Source organism: Protopterus annectens, chromosome 1.part1, assembly GCF_019279795.1.
Source record: "Protopterus annectens isolate FY-2018-M chromosome 1.part1, PAN1.0, whole genome shotgun sequence".
NCBI classification, from domain to species: Eukaryota; Metazoa; Chordata; order Ceratodontiformes; family Protopteridae; genus Protopterus; species Protopterus annectens.
Window position 1 is genome coordinate 434,131,041 of NC_056726.1, and position 20,550 is coordinate 434,151,590.

At 42.3% G+C, this 20,550-nt stretch overlaps 1 protein-coding gene across 1 annotated transcript in view; it reads right to left on the reverse strand.

The window, feature by feature from the left end:
- The window catches only part of ZC3H7B (zinc finger CCCH-type containing 7B), a 1,999,702-nt gene that overhangs the window by 1,256,424 nt on the left and 722,728 nt on the right, over nt 1–20,550 (reverse strand). The window contains exon 5 of the mRNA XM_044087097.1: nt 1,274–1,354. Coding sequence (XP_043943032.1) covers nt 1,274–1,354 — 81 coding nt within the window. The remainder of the gene's footprint in view (nt 1–1,273; nt 1,355–20,550) is intronic.

Sequence of the window (20,550 nt, forward strand, 5' to 3'; positions counted from 1 at the left end):
AGCGGCTTTAACTGGGACTACAGTTCACATACTCAGTTAACGAGTACATAAAAACATTGTTTTTGCTCCCCACACTCCAACTACTTATGTGTACTGATTCCAAGACTATTGTACCTCAAAGTAAGGATAATACTTGAGACATACAATAACCTTGGACTTAGTATGCATCCTCCCACATCTGACCTTTCATCTCTGCTATATCGATGATCACAGTTACAGTCCTCAGATTATCAACAGGCACCCACACATTAAGGATGAAGGCTGGCTAAGACACTTTTTCCTCATGTAGGTAGCAAATATTAGAGATGTGATTAGGAAGAGAAGGAAAATTGAAAACTTTTTTGAGACTGTTAATCAGCTGGTGGAATTTTAAAAATGTCCCAGAGTACTTTGACAGAAACATTGGAGGAACAAATGTTAGCTAAGGAAATTATTCTTTTGAGCTGGGATATAGGATCTGAATTCCCCAGACACAGAAAGGGTTTATTATGTTTAATTCCAGTGGTTGCTAAGAAAGCAACTGCAAGACAGTGGAAAGCAATATCTAATCCAACTGTAAAGGATATTTTGAATACTTTAATGGGATTAAAGGACTGACAGTGGGACCTTTAGAAAAGGGAAGGAACAAAGTTAACAGAAATAAATGAATCTATTAGAAGGATAAATTCAGAACAATGTTCACACTGCCTAGCTACTCCCACATCCCAATAAATTTTAATGCTGAGCTTAGCGTCACTGTCAAACAAACAAATTAGGCCTTCAGGAAACAACTGCCATTCTGTATGTAATTACACTTCCTACACTACCCACATTTACAAGCTTCTTGTTGAATTGAACAGATACAAGTTTCTAATCAAACAATCGCAGATACGCTTATCATACAACATGCATTAAAATCACCAACACAAAATAACCACATTTACACTAGTCTTCGTTATACTAAGCAAACACTCAATATAGGGTATCTGGCACCAAAGGTACACCACTAAATGCATCCATCAACGTTTCTGTCACTGGGATCTTCAATATCAAAGTGAAGCCTTGTGATTTTATTTGACATCATGTAGGACTTATGTTCTACCACTACTAGAAGAATGACCAAAATGTCAACACTGCCAGCTTTTTGCAATTCCCATGTAGTGAGGAAGAGTGTAAGATGTCATATTGTTTTAATTCTCCTATGTACCATACAACTTTTCTCACACACTGTATACTCAACATAACCCACATATTAAAACAGAACTACTCTAGTAAACTGGAACAGATTACCTACCTTGGCACGGACATATGCTTTACGGACCCTTAATCCTAACTTCTGTGCCAGGTCTTGGGCCAACTGAGTCACATACTCATCCTGTGAACAATGAGAAATGTTAAAAACTGCTACAACTGCACTGTGCATATTATACTGTCACTTAGTTTTTCCAGAATATGACATCAGTATTCCTTAAAATTTTATGTCTTTTCCCAATATAATACCAACAATTTTCAATCTAAGAGAAACACAGACTTTAACTAGTTAGAGGTTCTTTCTTAATTTACATGCTTTGCTGTAGTTCAAAAACTTAACTTTTGCACAATAGACAGCAGTGCATACATCACGATGCATCATCTTCCTGTTCATTCTTAAAATATATTTGCAGGCTCTTTCTTAAAAAACTGCCCATACATGTAATGAATGTTAACGGGGAGAAATGCATCATGACAGTTACTGCACCATATGGCGCGATGAAAATCTTTTAACTAGCACTGCTACTTGGCAGCTATTTAACATTATACAAACTTTAAAGAAAAGACCATTACTGGAGTAATTATTTGGGTTGAAATCCATTTACTGAGAAAGTACATTTGCCAGGTTTGTAATCTTACCATAATAGCAGATGCCCAAAGGGTGTCATTTTACTATTAAATCTTAACATTTGCATTACACGTCCAGCCATATCTCCAAAAGCAGTGACTTTCTTCCTTTCCTGCATGAACAATTCCTGTGTAAGACTATGCAAATTGCCCCTTTTACATCCTGTGGTGGATAGACATTATAAGTTCTTCGATACAACACTCCCTGAAAGGGAAGAACCATTTTACACAAACAACCCTCCTTACTCAACAGAAAACCATTAATTTGAAAAAAATATAAAAAGCAATACATACCACTGTAACCATCTGAAATGAATGAATGAGTGACTATGGTATCGGTAAAATAACAAAAGTAAGAGCAATGAATTAAATGAAAAAGGGGGTTACAGCAAACACTATAAAAAGTACTCCACTTTAATAAAAACGGCATGAAGTAAGAAATATTACTGTCGGGGGCTAAAAGGAAAAAGACAGACAAGCAACTGTTAACTGTGAAAAGTAGCATTACATTTAATTTTATCTCTTATTAACTGGATCGGTCCATAGCCCATTTTCAGCTGCCACATGGGACACAGGGCAACGATAAACACAACATAAAAATATATGTACAATTTATTGTAGCCAATCAGCATATTTTTAGGAGGAGTTAGTAAACTGAAGTACCTGATTCATCATCATCCCGTTCTACTTTGAATTACAGCTTTCTGCTTGTGTTACGGATATCAGCCTTAAGGTAATCCTAAACCACCTTATTCTACTGGAAGGATCAATGTATCCCACTTGACCCTTGCCCTCTTCCCCTCCCAGATAAAGTCCTTCAGCTCTTTATTATTGTCCACAACTTCTCCTCTGGCTGATAAAAACGTCTGATTTGAATATAAAACTAAAGGGACCAAAAACATTTCCACTGCTTGTATCTTGCTATGCATAGCCATAAACAAGAGACCTCAGTTTCTCAGTTTTTGTATTATCTTTTGTTTATCTCTTCCCACATATCCTTAGCTGCCATTACAGTAGCCTTTTTAATCCATATTCCTAAAAAACATCATCTTATCGTGTCTCCATAAATAGGAGTATTGTTCAACCAATTTGTGTCTGGGTACATATTTATGGTTATAGCTTTTATTTTAACTGCATTAATGTTACATCATGTCTCAAAATGTTCCACAACACTGGCATGTCCTTTTCTGGATTTATCAGGTACAAAATATCATATACAAATACAGATCTTTCTTGATTACCATAACAATTATATCCTTGCATTTCTAAGTCTATTATTTTCTTTGCCATGGCTGCAACTATAAAACAATTACATGGAAAAGAGGAAGCCCCTGCCTGGTTCCTCTGCTCAAACACCTTATATGAGAGGAGCCCTGCAGTTTTAATTCTTGCCTCTAATCCTTAATGCATCCTCCTAATTAATCTCGTTATTACTGTATCAGGGAATGCAAATCCTTCTATTGCCCTAATCATAAAATCCCAGCTTACTCTATCAAATGCTTTTGTTGCATTAAGACCCACCACCAACAGACATATTTACTTACATTCAAATGTAGGCCCACCTCCACAAAACCACATTGATCCATATTTTTCAATATTGGCAACAGTTTTGTCATTCAATTAGTAGAGACAAACACTTCACAATCATGGTTTAACACTGAAATAGGCTTATATGAAGCTAGATCAGATGGATCTTTACTTTCTTTAGTTTTTTCTAGGATGTTGGTGATTCTCTTTGTTTTACAATGCTGTTAAACAAAACCTTCCATATATTTATCAATTTCTTCCCTTCTAACATCCAAACTTCCAGAGGAATACAGTACAGCTGTGTAAGAACTTACCATAACAGTAGCTGTCCTACTGATCACTGTTGCAATATTATCAGCACACGAGTTATTACCGGTGTCATCGGACCAGGGTACCAAAGCTTTACTTTCTCAGCATCGTACATCTGATATGCAACTTTAATTTGCGAACACAGGGGTGTACTACTGCTGGAGTGTTAATAACACATGGGTGGAGTGTTACTAACACATGGGTGATTCCCAGTGCTAAAGGGAAAGTAAGGGTGGTTAGTTAAAAGACACTAGAACTAACAGGCCAGATAGGACTGACCTAGTGAAGGCAGCTCTAGACCTTGAAAAGGCATCAATTCTGTAGATGACTACGTGGCAGCTTCCAATATAGAGCTGGCACCCAATGCTTTGTAGAAAGCTCCAGATGTTGCCACTGCTCTGGTAGAGTGAGCTTGAGGGCATGAGGGCAAGGAGTTGCCACATAGAGAGTAACAAAAGGAGATGGTCTTAGAGATCAAGCTTCCAATGTTTGTTTTTTTTTATACCGGTTGGGCCAGTTTCGAGTAAATGAAAAAAATAAACAGTTGATCAAATTTTTAAATGGATTCTTGTTTTGTCCAAATAGAATCTTACCTGTCTGTGAATGTCATGTCCACAGAATATAGTATCCATTTCCCTTGATTCTATGCGTTGGGGAAAAAAGGTAGGCAGCTTTATGGCCTGACTAACAGACAGCTCATTCACTGCTTTAGGCATGAATGAAAGATAAGCATGAGGATCACCCTGTCTTTGTGAAAACTAATAAAGGGAAGAATGGCCATGAGTGCCTGAATCTCTGAAACTCACCTAGCTAAAGGGAGGGCCAGAAGTGGAATAGTTTGTCAGAAGTAGAATTTGAGGTTTAGCAATGTTGTTGGTTCAAAAGGAGGTAAGGTACGTTTTCCAGCAAAATGTTAGGTACCATGCAGGAGTAATGGACTTTCGAGGTGGTCTATGATGGAGGGCCCCTTTAAGGAATAACTTGACCTCAGATGTGGACATAAAGTAGGAGAGTGAGATGTAAGCAAGCAGAGATGTCTGATAGATGCACTTTGATGGAAGAATAGACCAGACCTGTATGTAAGAGCTCACACAGATATTTCATAATGGAAGGTACCTCTGACTAATTGAGGCCATGTCCATTCCTTTGGCAACAGTAAGAAAATCTTTGCTATTTAGCTATGAAAAAATTTTGAGTTGAGGGACTCCTGGTTTCTTGGAGAACCTTAACATCCTCAGAAAAATAGTGCTTGAAAGGAATTAGCACCCTGTCAACCACAGAGTTTGGTTTAGGGCTGGCAGATTGGAGTGAAGCAGTAACCCTTTATGTTGGGTGAAGAGATCCACTTGGTATGGCAGTTTAAAGTACTTGTCCCTAGCTAGAAGAAAAACATGATGGAACCACTGCTGTCTTGGCCAAAAAGGAAACCACTAACAACAGTTTTGTTTGTGTGTGTGTGTGGGGGGGGGGGGGGTAAAAAGAACTCTTGGAATGAGAGATAGTGGAGGGAAGGTGTAGAGGAACTGGCCTGTCCACAGAAAAGTGAAAGCATCTGTCCTCAAAGCTGAGGGGCAACAGTCTCCGGTATAAAATATTGGAAGCTGTTTGTTGGTCTTTGAAGCAAACAGGTCTATCTGAGGAGCCCCCCCAATAGTGAAGGGTGTCCTGGAAAACCCATCTGTTCAGGGTCCCTTCATGATGGTCCTCCAAGGACCTGCTTAAAGAGTCTGCAAACACAATGTCCTGCGACAAAATATATGTGGCTGTGAGTGGCATGTTTTTCCTGGGTGGCAAGGTACCAGGCTTTGTGTGTGAATCTGCACAACTGGTAAGATCTGATCCTCCTCCTTTGTTTATGTACCACATTACTGTTGTGTTGTCTATGAACACTCAGAGTACCTGGTTTCCAAACATGTGAAAAGACATGGAGACTGGATGAGGGCCCTCATTTCTTTCATGTTGATGTGTTCCTTTAGTAGCCTTGACTGCCTAGTGTCTTGTACTCATTGGGTGCCTAACCAGGCACCCTATGCCTCCTTTGAGGCATCTCTGTGCATTTCCTGAACTAGCGCTGTAGAAGTGAAGTCCTTGGTTGAGGTTTACCTGATCCTTCCAATGTAAGAGCTCCCATCTGAAACAGAGTAAAAGGGGAATTATTGTGACCACAGGGTGAAAGTGCCAAGACCGAACTTGGGGGGAGCATTGGGATAGTAGCTGCCATGAACTCTGGAGCCCTTCGGATCTTCCTGGCAGAGCACTGGATGAGGGAGGCAAGGCTGTGGAAGAAGTTTGTAAGGCTCTGCACCATCTCTTGAGGTAAGAAGGCCTGCATTATTTTCATGTCTAGCCTGCAGCCCAGAAAAAGTATGTCTTGAGATGCCTGCAGGGAAGATTTTTTTTTTAATAATTGATCATGAACCCCAACTAAGATAAAAGGAGGAGGGTTAAATGGAGATGCTGTAGGAGAATTTGTGGTGAAATAGCTTGGATTAACAGGTTGTAAGGAAAAATCTTAATTCCCTGGGTTCAGCAGAAGGCGCTCACTGGTGCCAGATACTTTGTGAAAACTCTTGGGGCTGAGGAAAGCCCAAAAGGCAAAGCAGTAAATGGATAGTGAGATGATCCAGTACAAAACCAGAGGAATCTCCTGCAAGGGGTCAGAACTGGTATATGGAGGAAAGCATCCTTTAGCTCTAGGGATACTAAAAAGCCAGGGGCAGAAAGAAAAGTACCAGAGTGCCCAGTGAGTATTCTGAAAGTTAGAATGTAAGACGTTATTCAGTAAGGCGAACACCAGTATGGGTCTCCATTGCCCTTCTTTCCTTACCACTAGCTAAAGTCTGTAGTAAAATCCCTTTCCTACAAATTCTTCTGGCACTGGTTCTGTTGTGCCTTGTGCATATAGTTCCTGTAAAATGGGCAGAAGCAGATGAGTTGGGAGGTCAGGGTATGCTATTTTGAGAGGGAGTCTGTATCCAAGACATGGCATACCCATTTTTATGACAGACAGCACCCATTTGTCTGTGGTAATCTTTTCCCAGGTGGAGAAAGATTGGGTCAGTCTTTTTGAGAGGGGCAGGGTAGGACTGGTGGAAAGGAGGGGATAGATAGTGATAGAGATCTGTCCCCAAAGGAACGCCTCCCAGATGAGACATCCTTCTGTGGTTTCTCTGGTAATCTCTTTCTGGGAAGCCTTTTTGTGTTTCTGGCTAGGCCTATGGTTCCGTCTGACAAAAGAAGTAAGTTTGGTTGGGCAATTCCTCCGGTACCTAAAGTACAGAGGTTAAAAAAAGTGGTCTGCAGTCCCTCATGGTTTTATTCTGCTCTTGATGGGTTTTGAAAAGTTTGGCAGCTTGGGGGCCAAACAAGAGATTCTTTTCTAAAGGGGAATCCACTATTTTTGCTTTCAAGTCATCAGGAATAGGCTGGCTAAGTAACCATACACCTGCGGATTACATAGCTGTAACAACTGCTGTGGATGTGGCCTCTACAGCATCATTATAAGTTATGTACTCACCATAACTAAGCATCTGTATTGTCCATTTTCATTTTTCCTCACTAAGAAGTTTGGATCCGATCCTCTGATCAGAATCTGCCACAAATACTAGATTTCGGATCCAGATCTTCAGCTGTTCCTTCTCCCCATAATGTTCTACTCCATCCCCATTCCCTCAGATCAAGTTTGTTGCCTTATCTCTTAGTTTTTCAATAGAAAAAATAGGATAGACAGAAATAAAGACAGATCTCAAATCTGGAACAGTAGGTTCCAAACACAGTCCAATCGGTTCTTCCAGAATAAAAAAGGATGGGGGATGGATGGGGAGAAGGATGAAAATGGACAACACAGATGCCTAGTTATGGTGAGTACATAACTTATAAATCTGATGTTGTCCTTTTCATTCTTCTTCACTAATGGGACAGTGTCCCCAGCTCCATAAACCTTGGGTGGCCCTCATGGAATGCTATTCCAAAGCACTGCCGAATCAGAAGAGGCTCTGTTTCTGGATATGATGTCCAACAAACCTCCCAGCCATCCCGAATTACTCTTTTTTACCGAGTTTTGGGGTCCCGATAATGGGGTTCCATGAATCCAGAGTGGCACCCCTCCATTTCCAATTTTTTTCATCTATTTTTTTAGATTTTTAATTTCTGCACTTTTGGAGCTGACATCATCACATGCATGATGACATCAGATCCGTCAGCCAGTCAGAATTAAGTTCAAGGGACGTGTGTGGGAGCACATCTGTTAGAATACTGGGACTGTGCCATTTCTTGTGTCGTCGTTATAGTTTGTGGATTGGTTTACTGCAGAGTTAGAGTAAGCCATATGGGTTCCGGGCAGAACATGGAGTTGCCGCACAGCTTGCTTCTAAGGTACCTAACTGAAACTGTGGAGCTTTGCTTTAAAGTACCAAACCGGTGTGTGTGTTGTGTGTGACACTGAAGCAAGAAGGTGCAGGTGAGAAAGTGAGGAAAACAAGACAAGAATTTAAAAAAAAAATGCAGGAGTGGAGTGAACTCTGATGTAGATTAGCTAAAAACATGGCAATTCAGCATGGGGTCTGTACAATTCCTTGTACTTGGACCATTTTTTACCAGCAAGACTTAGTGCGACTTTTGGATAGAGGACACAGATGAGTGATTAGTTCCAGCGCTGGTGCTGGTGGGGCAGTACTTGGAATGGTAAGTGTCTGTAGCTAACTCAAGGCAGTAGGCTATTCATACTCTCTTTTCATGTAGCCTTGTGTTGCTGTAAACAGTGCTGCTGTTGTTAGCAAAGTGATAAAAGAATCACTGTCTCGAATATGAGGGACCTCTTCCTATGCCTTACCTGTCAGGAGTAAGCTGCCCAAGAGTTATCTCTCTGCACCAACCCTGTTATCGACAGTAGTTGTTTAGCAAAAAAAAAAAAAATGTCAATTCCCATTTCAGCTGTCAAGAGCAGTCTGTGGGTGGGGGTGGGAATGGTCAGACTACACCACACTATACATTCCTTCACTACTTGGATGGGTACAGTGTGTTTAATGTTGTGCAAGTTTTTCAGTAGTTCCCAGTCTCTCCCAATATTCCCTGACAGAAGGAATTTAAGGGTGCTTGACTACTAGCAAACCTGTGAAATTTCTGTGTGTCATTTTACATAGTAGATCAAATCTCCGTTTTCTGTAACTTGTCTGTTCTTTGACTTGGCTTTCAGATTTTGCTGACCTTAGTAAAAATTGTGCTTGTATGACAGAATTTGGAGAGTTTCAGTTACTAAATAATGTCCGTTAAACAGATTCTTCCTTAGAACTATGACTGATGACGCATTTGTTTATGGTATCCCTAGTGTCTGTGAAGCCAGCAGCTGGAATCAACTGTCTCCGCTTGTTAGGTCTGTTTTAAACTTTTCCTCCTTAAGTTGACGCAAACCATTTTTAGACCTTTCTATATGACCGAATCATGTAAAATAGTATGACACCTTCTGGTTTCACCTACTAGTATAGTATTTTTTCTTTGTTATTCTCATGATATGCACTGTAAAATCAGTTTACATAGAATGTCAACGTATTATTTATAATGATATGCATTATTCAGAATCATTTTTTCTGTTATAATCAGTATTCCTTAAATGTATTCTATGAGTCTGGTTTTCGTATGCATGTGTATATGCTGACCTCCTTTCTATAGTTGGTATGTGTACTTAATTCTTTGAAATGGGTTCCGTTTTCTTGTTGCAGGTTTTCTTCCCCGAGTCCAATGTGTACGTGGGCTTACTTCCAGTAGGGCCAACCTGGTAACCAAAGCATTCGTAAATACATTATTAAACCAATAAGAGGTGTGTGTGTGTGTGTGTGTGTGTGTGTGTGTGTGTGTGTGTGTGTGTGTGCATGTGTGTGTGTGTGTGTGTGTGTGTGTGTGTGTGTGTGTGTCTGCCACAACACTGACCTAGCCTCTTTGCCTACCCTTTATCTTACATGCATTCCTTACTTCCTTTCTTCCTGTATAAAGAAAAAAAGAGAGCCCTGTCCCCACCAAAAAATGTTGCTCCGGTTTCCTGCTAGCCTGCACATTCTTCTATGTTATTATTGGTTCATGCATTTTGTTTCATTGCCTACTGCAAAAATGTTAAAACTATAAATTTAAAATGCGCTCTTACTTAAGTCTAACAAGTGTGCTGTATTATACAAGGAATATAATTTAATAAAGTCAGGAAGGTGTAGCAAAGAACGCATGTATGTTACTTGTTTTGTGTACAAGGGGCCTATGATTTGAAAACAGTCCAAAGGTAATCTTTATCTACCACTGGCCAGATGCATTTTCTTTGGATGTGGTATAGGTTTCAATGCTGTTTAAATGAATCTGTGTTTCAAGGACAGAGTCTCTTTTCATTCTGAGACAGTATTGCTTTGTTTAGAAAATACCTATTCCTGTTTGTGCATTGTGCTATAAAATTAAAAAATAAAATCCAAATAATCATTGTAGAAGTAAAGAAGTATGCACACACTAGTGTTTATGGTAAATGGGGTGAAATAGCCAGGTAATGGGACATTGGAATGGCTGCAGGGGGACTCTGGTGCCATATTTTGGTTGTCTGTTCTTCAGTTTGCATTTAAAAGGTTTTATCCCACAATTCTATGGGAGTGGGTGGGGTTATGTAATTATACATGCAAATTTTACGTTAATCACCATAAAGATTTGTACCTATTTTTCATGGGCCTTGTCCAGATTTTTGATGATTTCGGGTTGGGAGGTATGATGTCCAATTTATAGTGTGAAATAAAAGCAAGAGCTTTGAACCATGTGGCCGCTGCACAAATGTCATCCATAGAAATCCTTGACCAAAAGGCTGATGAAGTAGCCAAAGACAGAGATGAATAAGCTTGGGGAGGGGGGTCTTGCTAATTCTAAGCCTTTTTGAGAATAAATTAATGAAATGCATTCTTCAATCCATTTGGCCAGGGTACACTTGAAACTGTTTGACCCAGGCAATTTGAGGAAAAATATATGAAAAGCTGCTGATCTGACTTCCTAAATTGTTTTGTCCTATAAAGACAAAAACACTGCAGTCTATGTAAATCAAGGAGATGTAACATGTACTCTTCCCTTACTGGAGAAATTCAGAAAAAAGACTGGCAAATTAATGGACTGGTTGATGATGTTTTCAGAAGCCACTTTAGGCACAAAAGAAGGGTTAGTCCATAAGACAGACCCTATCTTTATGAAATATGATGTAAGGGGGTATTTCTGAATGGGCCTGGAGTTCAGAAATTCTTTTTGCTGAAGTTTTTGCTACCAGAAAAATGTTTTCCATGAGATAAATTTTAGATCATGTGTCTAAAAGTTAAAATGGTTTCCGAGTTAAACCCCGAAGAACTACCATAAGGTCCCAAGGTGGTGAGGGATCCTTTACCAGAGGTCTGAGGAGAAAAATGCCCTTCATAAAATATTTACATAATCTAGAGAAAGCCAGCAAAAACAATTTATTTCCTGAATGGAAATTACAGATTGCTGCCAACTGAAGTTCAACTGTAGAAAAACTGGATCCTTGATTAAAAAGAGTTGTGAAAAAAGAAAACTGCAGAAGTTGGGGCTAAAAAAGGACTGATGTTTTGTTAAAAGCCCATATAGAAAATCTTTTCCATTTCCTCCTATACACTTTCTTCATGGAAGTTTTTGAGACTCCAAAATAATGTCACAAACTGGGGAAGAGAGCCTGGACTGTAAGTATTACGGGAAGAGGATAAACCATGTGGTTAGCCTGAGGGCTAGAAGGCTGGGATGTTGAATCCTCAATGGGTGAGATAGGAGATCCTGACAAGGCTCCAGTATCCATCATAAAGGATAACGAAGATGAGACCACAGAAAGGGGAACCAAACTAACTGGGGCCAAAAAGGGGCAATGAGGATTACAAAGCTCTTCAGCCTGCTTGTTTTCTGTAAAAAAACGTTGGAATTAGGAGAAGAGAAGGGTAGGCATAAATGTGACCAGAGGGCCAAATGTAAAGCAGAGAATCTCACAGTGACTCCCTCAAGGGGGGAATCAGAACAAAGTACTTCAAGAGTGAGGCAAACAGGTCACAGCAAGGATGGCCCCAATGTCTGAAGATCATATTCGCTACTGAATGGTTGAGAGACCACTCGTGTGGCATCAGAACAGATCTGCTCAGTTTGTCTGCTAGCATGTTGGTTTTCAATGGAATGTTTCAAAATTAGAAACTGGTCTGAAAAGATCACCCATTGCCACACTTTTGTGGCCTCTCTGCACAGGGGATAAGATCAGGTTTTGCCTTGCTTGTTGATGTACCATACTACCAACATGTTGCCTATCTGAATTCCAATAGTCCCCAGAGAGAGAGATTCTTGAAAGGCCTGCAACACAAAAAGGATTGCTCTCATCTCTAATGGTGATATGCAATTTGGTCTCTTGAAGGGACCAAATGCGTTGGACCATCCTTCCCAATAAATGACCCACCCACCCCACTTGGACAGCATCTGTGGTCACTGTTGCAACTGGACTCTGAAAAACAAAGAGTGCCAAGAAAGAGATTGTTTGACTGAATCCATCAACGAATGTGACACTTGCAAAATGGGGTGAGTTTTACCTGAAAGGACAGGGGCTGATGCAGAATGGACCATTGTACAGCTAAGGTCCACTGGAGAATTCTCATAAAGAAGCAAACAAAGGGAAGCAATACTATGGCAGCTGACATCAATCCCAGTGCTTGTAGCACTAACCTTGCTGGAGGAGAAGGATGAGAGAGAATATCCTGTACTTGACGTTTTAAAGAAGTAATGTGGTGGAGAGGTAAAGATGACACCAGAGTATTAGTATTTAAAATCTTTCTGATGAATTCCAGATTTTAAACTGGAGCACGCTGAGATTTCACAAGATTGACTGAAATGCCCAAGGTGTTACAAATCTGGAGCAAATAGTCCCTGGTTTGTAGGAGTTGATGCCTGGAGGGGGCGGCAAAGAGCCACATACTTAGATATGGAAACACCTGGAATCTCTTGAACCTCAAGTGAGCTGTCAGTACTGCCATGCATTTGGTAAACACCCTGGAGGTTGTGGTGAGTCCAAAGGGCAGAGCTCTGAATTGGTAATGACTGGCTCTCATCCGAAAGCGAAGACAACTTCAGAATAATTTGTCTACTTTTATGTGATAAAACACATCCTGAAAGTCTATGGAGCACATCCAGTTGTCCTTGTGCAGAAGAGAGGGAATGGACTGAACCATGGACTATTTGGAACTTTGCCTTCTTTACAAACTGGTTCAAATCACTAAAATCCAAAACTGGTCAAAGGTCCCGTTTTCTCTGGCACTAAAAAGAACTGTGAGCAAGTTCCGAATCCTGTCTGGTCAGGTGAGAATGTCTGGATGACTTTTTTCTAGCAGCTTTTGTATTTCTTCTGCTGCTTCCTTCCTCTGACTGGGTGGAAAATCGGGAAGTTTCTTCCTTTGATACAGAGGAAGTAGAGAAAAGGGTATGTAGTAACTCTGGATATTATTCTTAGCACCCATAAATCTTTTGTGATAATCATCCAGGCACAAACAGAAATGACCCCCGACTACCTCCAGAGTTGAACAGTCACGCAAGGAGTGCTGACAGGGCCTGTCTGAAAAAGAATCCACAAAGTCCTGGTTCTGTGGGCCTCCTCTGCCATTAAAATATCCTCCTCTGTCTCTGGAGAAATTGTCCCCTGTGAATCCTGGAAAGCCCCCCAGAGACCTACAGAAAGTACAGTTTTGTACCTACCATAAATGTAGATGTCCGATAGGAATGCATCTGCAGTCCTTACAAATGGGTTGTCCTGTCGTCAGGCAGCCCTTCGGTCGGCCGGATTCCAAAGTCTGGGTCTGGCTTCAGCTGGTGTCGCACTTCACCCGACGTCATAGCTGCAGTTACTCGGGTATAAAGGCATCAGCCGACGCCATTTTCCTCAGTGTTTCTTGCCCCAGATGCCAGGTGCCCTCTAGGAGGACTAAATTTGGATAAATGCCAATGATTCCAAATATTAGAGAGCAAACAAAGGATAAGCATGTATGTACATATATACAAACAAATACACCATAATAGATTCCCCCAGCTAGCTATAAGAGGGGTAAATACCCTAGGAGTACCACAGAGGGGAAGGAGGGTGGGTAATCCTGACTGCAGATGCATTCCTATCGGACATCTACATTTATGGTAGGTACAAAACTGTACTATGTCCTTCAAGGATGCATCTGCAGTCCTTACAAATGGGTAGAATACCATAGCCAAACTGGGGGAGGAGGAAAGGTAGAATTATGGTGTAGTTAAGATCCCTTGCAAAACAGCAGTGGCAAAACCTGCTCGGGATCTAGAGTATAAAGGTAAATTATAATGCTTGGCAAATGTATGCACGGAGCTGCAAGTAGCAGCCTCTAAAATGTCTTTAGTAGCCACTCCTTGTAGAAAAGCTGTGGTAGTGGCTCTAGCTCTTGTAGAGTGAGGCCTGATGTTTTCTGGAGTTTTCTTTCCATGGTAGGAGTAACAAAATCTAATGCAATTTCCTATCCACTTAGATATTGTCTGTTTTGAAATTGCTTTCCCTTCCTTTCCTGTTGCATATGCTACCAGTAGCTGGTCAGTTTTTCTATTGCTCTTGGTCCTGTCCAGGTAGTAGCGTAATTGTCTGTGTACATCCAAGGTGTGCAACAGTCTTTCTCCCCTGTTCTGTGGGTTGGGGAAGAATGTAGGTAGGTGGATAGCCTGATTTAAAGATACTCTGGAGACCACCTTAGGCATAAAAGTAGGATTCGTTCTCATGGACACTCTATCTTGATGGAAGATCAAAAAGGGCTGTACTGCCATTAATGCCTGTAGCTCAGAAACCCTTCTTGCTGAAGTGATTGCCAGCAGGAAAGCAGTTTTCCACGATAAGTATTGCAGTTCTGTTGTTGCTGCTGGTTCGAAAGGAGGAAGTGTCAATTTTTCTAGCACAAAGTTCAAGTCCCATGCAGGTAATGGTGGCTTCCTAGGAGGCTTTACATTTTTAATTCCTCTCAGAAACTGCCTGAGCAGAGGATGTGAGAAGATTGGAGGGTCCAAGTCGTATTCTGCTGAAATAGCTGATGCATGAATCTTAATGGAAGAGTAGGACAGGCCTTTGTGGAATAGCTCTGCCAAGTATTCCAGGATGTTGGCTATGTTTACCAGTGACACGTCTTCCCCTTTAGCAGTACTCCAAATGAGATATCTTTTCCATTTTGCTGAATAGGTTCTCCTTGTTGAAGGTCTGCAAGCTTCCAAGATAATGTCCTTAACCCTTTGGGATAAAATTGGGTTAATTTGTCTTATGCAATGTTCCAGGCAGTCAGCTGCAGAGTTTTCAGGTTTGGATGCAGGGTGTTGTAGTTGTTCTGAGTTAACAGCAAGGGAACTATGGGTAAGGGCCACATCTGTTCCCGAGACATGCTCCTCAGTAATGGGTACCAATGTTGCCTTGGCCAGTCTGGAGCTATCAGAATGATCCTTGGACGGTCCTCTTTGATCTTCAATAGCACCTTGTGCATCAGAGGAAGTGGTGGGAATGCATATGCTGTCAGATTTTTCCAACAGAAGGAAAGGGAGTCCACCTTCCATGCCAGTGGATGGTACGTCCTGGTGCAGAATTTCTTTAATTGGTGATTGTGTGGGGATGCAAATAAATCTATTTCTGGGAGACGCCATTTTCTTGTAATGGTTTTGAAGATGTCCGGATGCAGCATCCATTCGTGGGCATTCGTGGTAGTCCTGCTTAGTATGTCTGCTAAAGTGTTTTCTTTTCCTGGTACAAAAATTGCTTGTAACTGAATGTTGTAACTCAGGGCCACATTCCAGAGGTCCAGGGCCATCCGGCATAGAGGGTACGAATGTGTGCCTCCCTGTTTCTTGATGAACCACATAACTGTGGTGTTGTCTGTCCTTATCATCAACTGGCCTTGTCGAAGAAATGGTTTGAAAGCCTGAATTGCCAGTTTTACTGCCAGCATTTCCTTTAGGTTTATATGTAGATGCAGTTGCTCTTGAGTCCATAAACCTTGTATGCATTTGTCCATCATATGGGCCCCCCAACCGAGGTCTGAGGCGTCCGTTGTGATGGTTTGGCTTGGTTGAGTGCTGTGGAAGGGCAGTCCTTCGTTTGTTTGGCAGGCCTGAGCCCACCAGTGGAATTCTTGCTTCAGGCATGGAATCATTGGAATGTGAGTTTCTAGGCTGTGCTTGTGCTGAGACCATAAATTCTTTAGGTACCACTGTAGCTTTCTCATGTGCAATCTGGCATGTGGGACCAATATTATGCAGGATGCCATGAAGCCCAATGCCTGTAGGACTTTTCTTGCTGTTAGATGGCTTTGCTTTGTTAATGCCAAGAAGTAGAGAGGGAGTTGCTCCTGTTTTTCTACTGTTAGGAATGCCATTTGTTTGGATGTGTCCAGCTCCGCACCCAAAAAGGTTATCTTTTGGGATGGTATCAGCCTTGACTTTTTTATATTGACTGTATATCCCAGGGCTTGTAGAAGGTAAATGACTCTTTTCAAGTCTTCTGCTAGCTTGTTTTTGTTGTCCGCTTGTATCAGGCAATCGTCCAGGTAAGGGTAGATTTGGATTCCTGAAGCCTGCAATGAGCGATTACTGATGCCAGGCATTTCGTGAACACTCTGGGTGCAGTAGATAAGCCAAAGGGCAATGCTGAGAATTGATAATGCTCTGATCCTGCAAGAAATCTGAGGTATCTTCTGCAATCTGGTCGTATGGGGACGTGCAGGTATGCCTCCTTGAGATCTAGAGTAACCAGCCAAGACTCCTTGCCCAGCATGGGAAGAAGCTGCTGTAGGGTCAGCATTTTGAATTTTGGAACAATGAGGAATGTGTTTAAAGCGGACAGATCGAGGATAGGTCTCCATTTGCTTTCTTTCCTTGGTACTAGGAAGAGTCTGGAGTAAAAGCCCTTTCCTTGCTCCATATATGGTACTTTTTCCACAGCTCTTATTTTTAATAATTGATGTAACTTGTTTTAGAGCTTCTGCCTTTTGATTTGGTGGTAGGTTTGGCATTCCTCTCTTTCCTGGTAGAGTATGGAAATGAAACCTGTAACCTTGGTCTATAGTTTGCAAAATCCACTTGTCTGTTGTGATGTAATGCCAGTTCTTTGAAAATAAAGCTAGCTTTCCGCCTAAGGGTGCTTCTAGTTGTTCCCTGGTAGGCGGTGCCAGAGCCAAGTCACTGTGATTGTCCTGTTGCAGTGGTGGTGGCTGCGTCTGTGCCTCGCTGGTTGTTACCCTGCCACTGGCGTCCCCTGTAGGCACCCTGGATTGGTTTCTGCCTCTTGAACGCCTATTCCTGCCTCTCTGTGCTTTGGAGGAGTCTGGAAAGGACCAATTCTTGGAGGGCCAATTCCTGCTAAACCTTGGAGGTTGGACCTGTAAGAAATCTTTCACTGTTTGTACAGATTTTGCCTTCTCTTCCATCTTCTTCAGTACCTGTTGTGCAGGAGAACCAAATAAATTGACCTTGTCCATGGGAGCATCTAATAATTTTGATTTGACATGGTCCGGTAAGGCCTGCTCTTTTAACCATGCATGCCTTCTGATAACTGTGCCAGTCATGGCTGATCTAAAGGAAGCCTCCAGTGCATCATAGCCACATTTTAAGGAATGGTTACTAACTTGCTGAATGTTATGTACCATTTCCTGAACTTCTTATCTAAAGGTTCATCAGAGGACAGTTTTTTAGTTAACTGGTCTAGCATAAATTCTTGATATTGTATCATATGAAATTGACAGTTCAAGGCCCTAGCTGACAGAGTAGCAGAAGTGTAAACTTTTTTACCCCATCTCTAAGGACCTGGATTCCCTTTCAGAGGGGAAGGGGATTTTTAGCAGAGGTAGTTGCTACAGCCTTAGGCCCCCGGGAGATAGTCTCGGGATCTGCAAAAGGAGCCTTGTATAAATGGTGATGTGTGTCCAGGACCCTGTAGAATCTATCGGGCTTAGCAGGGGCCGGAGGTAATGAATCAGGAGCAGTACAAGCATCATTAAATGCATCATCTACAACAGAAAGAACTGGAGGTATAGCTAAAGGCCTATGTTGTGGTAAATGCAAAAAGGTTCTAAGCCTTTACCTGGAGTCTGAAAAATCTTGGCCCTGCCACTGAAATTGTTCCCTCATAGCATGCAAGGTTTCCCCAAAGGAAAATTCCTCAGGTGGAGAGGCAGAAGGGATGGACTCTTCAGCATCAGAGTCTTCGTAAGGGGAATAAGGAGCCTCTGGAGGGTCTGTATTATCTGAATCATCAGAGGAATCATCTGTGGACACTGGTTCAGGGGGCTCTGCTCTAGGCCTCTTCTCTGGAGGTGGGTGAGAGGCCCTGTCTGGATGAGGTTGGGATCCCCGGATTAAAGAAATGAGATCCTCTGCTAGAGAAAGCATTTGGGAGCTGGAGCTGGGCCTGTGAGAGGGGGTCTTAACAGGCACAGATTTTGTAGCTTTAGCTGCTTTAGCCCTGGCAAAGGCCTTAATGGACATGGCTGCAGGAGGCCTAGCAGCTCCACGTGCAGGGGTTGAAATATCCAAGGGAATAGTGTCAGATAATTCCTGAGAAACCGCAACTGCAGTTTGGATTTCAGAAGCCGATTCCACCAGGTTAGAAGAGGCCTCGGTAGAAGGCATGTTTTCGGCTGAAGGAAGAACCGCTTGCTCGGTTTCAGCCGAAACAGAGACACTCGTGGCTGGCTTAACCGCGGTTTTGGCCGAAACCGTGGACCGCGAGTGTCAGTCCTTTTCCTTGCGTTTTTTGGGTATTTGTGAAGTCGGAGGATCCGACGGCATAATATAAGCAAAATCAGAGCCGAAAAACTGCTCAGCAAATTCCGACCGACGTCTAAGCGTCCGTCGGTTAAAAGAAGCACAGGCTAGACAAGCTGCTACGTCGTGGTCTGGGCCTAAACAAGGTAAGCAGTAAGAGTGGAAATCTTTATGAGGTATTTGTTTCCCACAAGTTAAACAGTTATTCACTTTTTCTGACATCGGCTGAGGCAAGAAAGAGTCCCCAACGGGGTACTTAGCTTTTTAGAAGTCTTCGGTAGTAGTAGAAGTATTCGGTAGTAGTAATCTCTGGATCTGACCGACCGGCACTTGCGAACAGCTTCTGCTTCGGGCGCCACGTGGCAAGAAAGACGGAGGAAAATGGCGTCGGCTGATGCCTTTATACCCGAGTAACTGCAGCTATGACGTCGGGTGAAGTGCGACACCAGCCGAAGCCAGACCCAGACTTTGGAATCTGGCCAACCGAAGGGCTGCCTGACGACAGGACAACCCATTTGTAAGGACTGCAGATGCATCCTTGAAGGACATCCACATAATCTTACTATCTCTCTGGTTTCTGGAGAATATCTGTTGAGGGATAGAAAACTTGATTCCTATGGCAGACAGGGTTTTTCCATCTTTTTTTGCTATGGGTAAGTGCATCTTTAGGGACGTTAATAAAATGCATCTTAAAGAGCTCTGCAAAGAAGCACAGCTGAATCCAGGCATGTCTCCTTATGGCAATACCTGAACAGACAGTTTTGTGAGGTACATTCAGCTGTATGACAGATTAGCCTCAACAATGCATCTGAAATAGACAAAAGAGTGGCCAGCTGAGAGGAAGTCAATTTGAAGTCCTCAGCAGACATGGACTCGGAGAGAGTTTGATAGTGCCTTAGTCAAATCTCTCTGCAGCCTAGTAAAATGTGCCAAACAGTTAACGGACCTCACAGTGAAGGCGGCTGAGGTGAACATTCACTTTCCAAATCTGTCACTCTGGACTCCTTGCTCAGCTAATGGACAGAACAGCTTTGATCTGCAAGCTCTTTTTTAATGGCTGCTGTCACCACCATAGCATCAACTGGGACTCCTTTACTCCAGTGAGGGCAGTCCGAAGGGAAAGTTAAAATTTTTCTGGGAGTTTAGGTATGGGTTCGATAGTGTCCATCTCATTCCATGCTGGCAGGAAACAAGGTCAATAAGGTCATACACCGGGGGGGGGGGTCACCTAAGACATAGCTGGACCAGCACCAAAGGTCTCCAAAAACACAGATTCCTCAGAAAAAGAAGTTTGGGATGACAAGCCATGGAAGAGAGGGGAAGTTCCTCTAGCGGAATTGTCTGAAGACAACTTGGAACTGACTGTCCCTTGTGGAGTAGATCTGATAGACTCAGAGCTCGAAGCCAATAATGGGTAGGGCAGACATGAGGCAATGATTCTCTGTGAACAGAAAAATCCACTTCTATCACCTTGAATGCTGAGGGACCACGGTAAATCCTTTCCTCCATCCTCGGAGCCAAAGCATCCAAAAAAGACAGGTCAGGTCCACCCCCGGATTCAAGCCTCAAGGGGAGAACTGGATTAGTGCTGTACAGGGCAGAAGTTCTGAGAGAAAGGGATGGATCTGACAAAAACAGATCTGAACCCAATCTGTCAGATCCGGTGCCTTCATCTTAGCTCAGAGATCCACTACAATCCAAAGGTATCGGAGCAGAGCCAGTCAGGGACAATGTTGGAGTGGAGAAAAGGAGTATCCTCTGATCCGATGCCGAAACTCACACAGATCTTGGATCTGAGACTCAAACCACGGGTTGAATCAGAGAGGGAGAAATAATGGACTTATTAGGTGCACTCACAGATCCAGTAGGGGACGGAGCTGGAAAACCCCCATCTGGATCTGAGCAAGATGCTGTGAAAGGGGGATGAGAGTGTTTCTTTGGAGTCTGGAGTAATTGAGTGGGCAGAGAAGGAGAAACATGTTTCACTGCATACTCTGGTGTACGGCTTCTACATACTGAACTGGTTTCTCAGATCCAAGGACTTGGGATCCAAAGAAGAAGAAGATG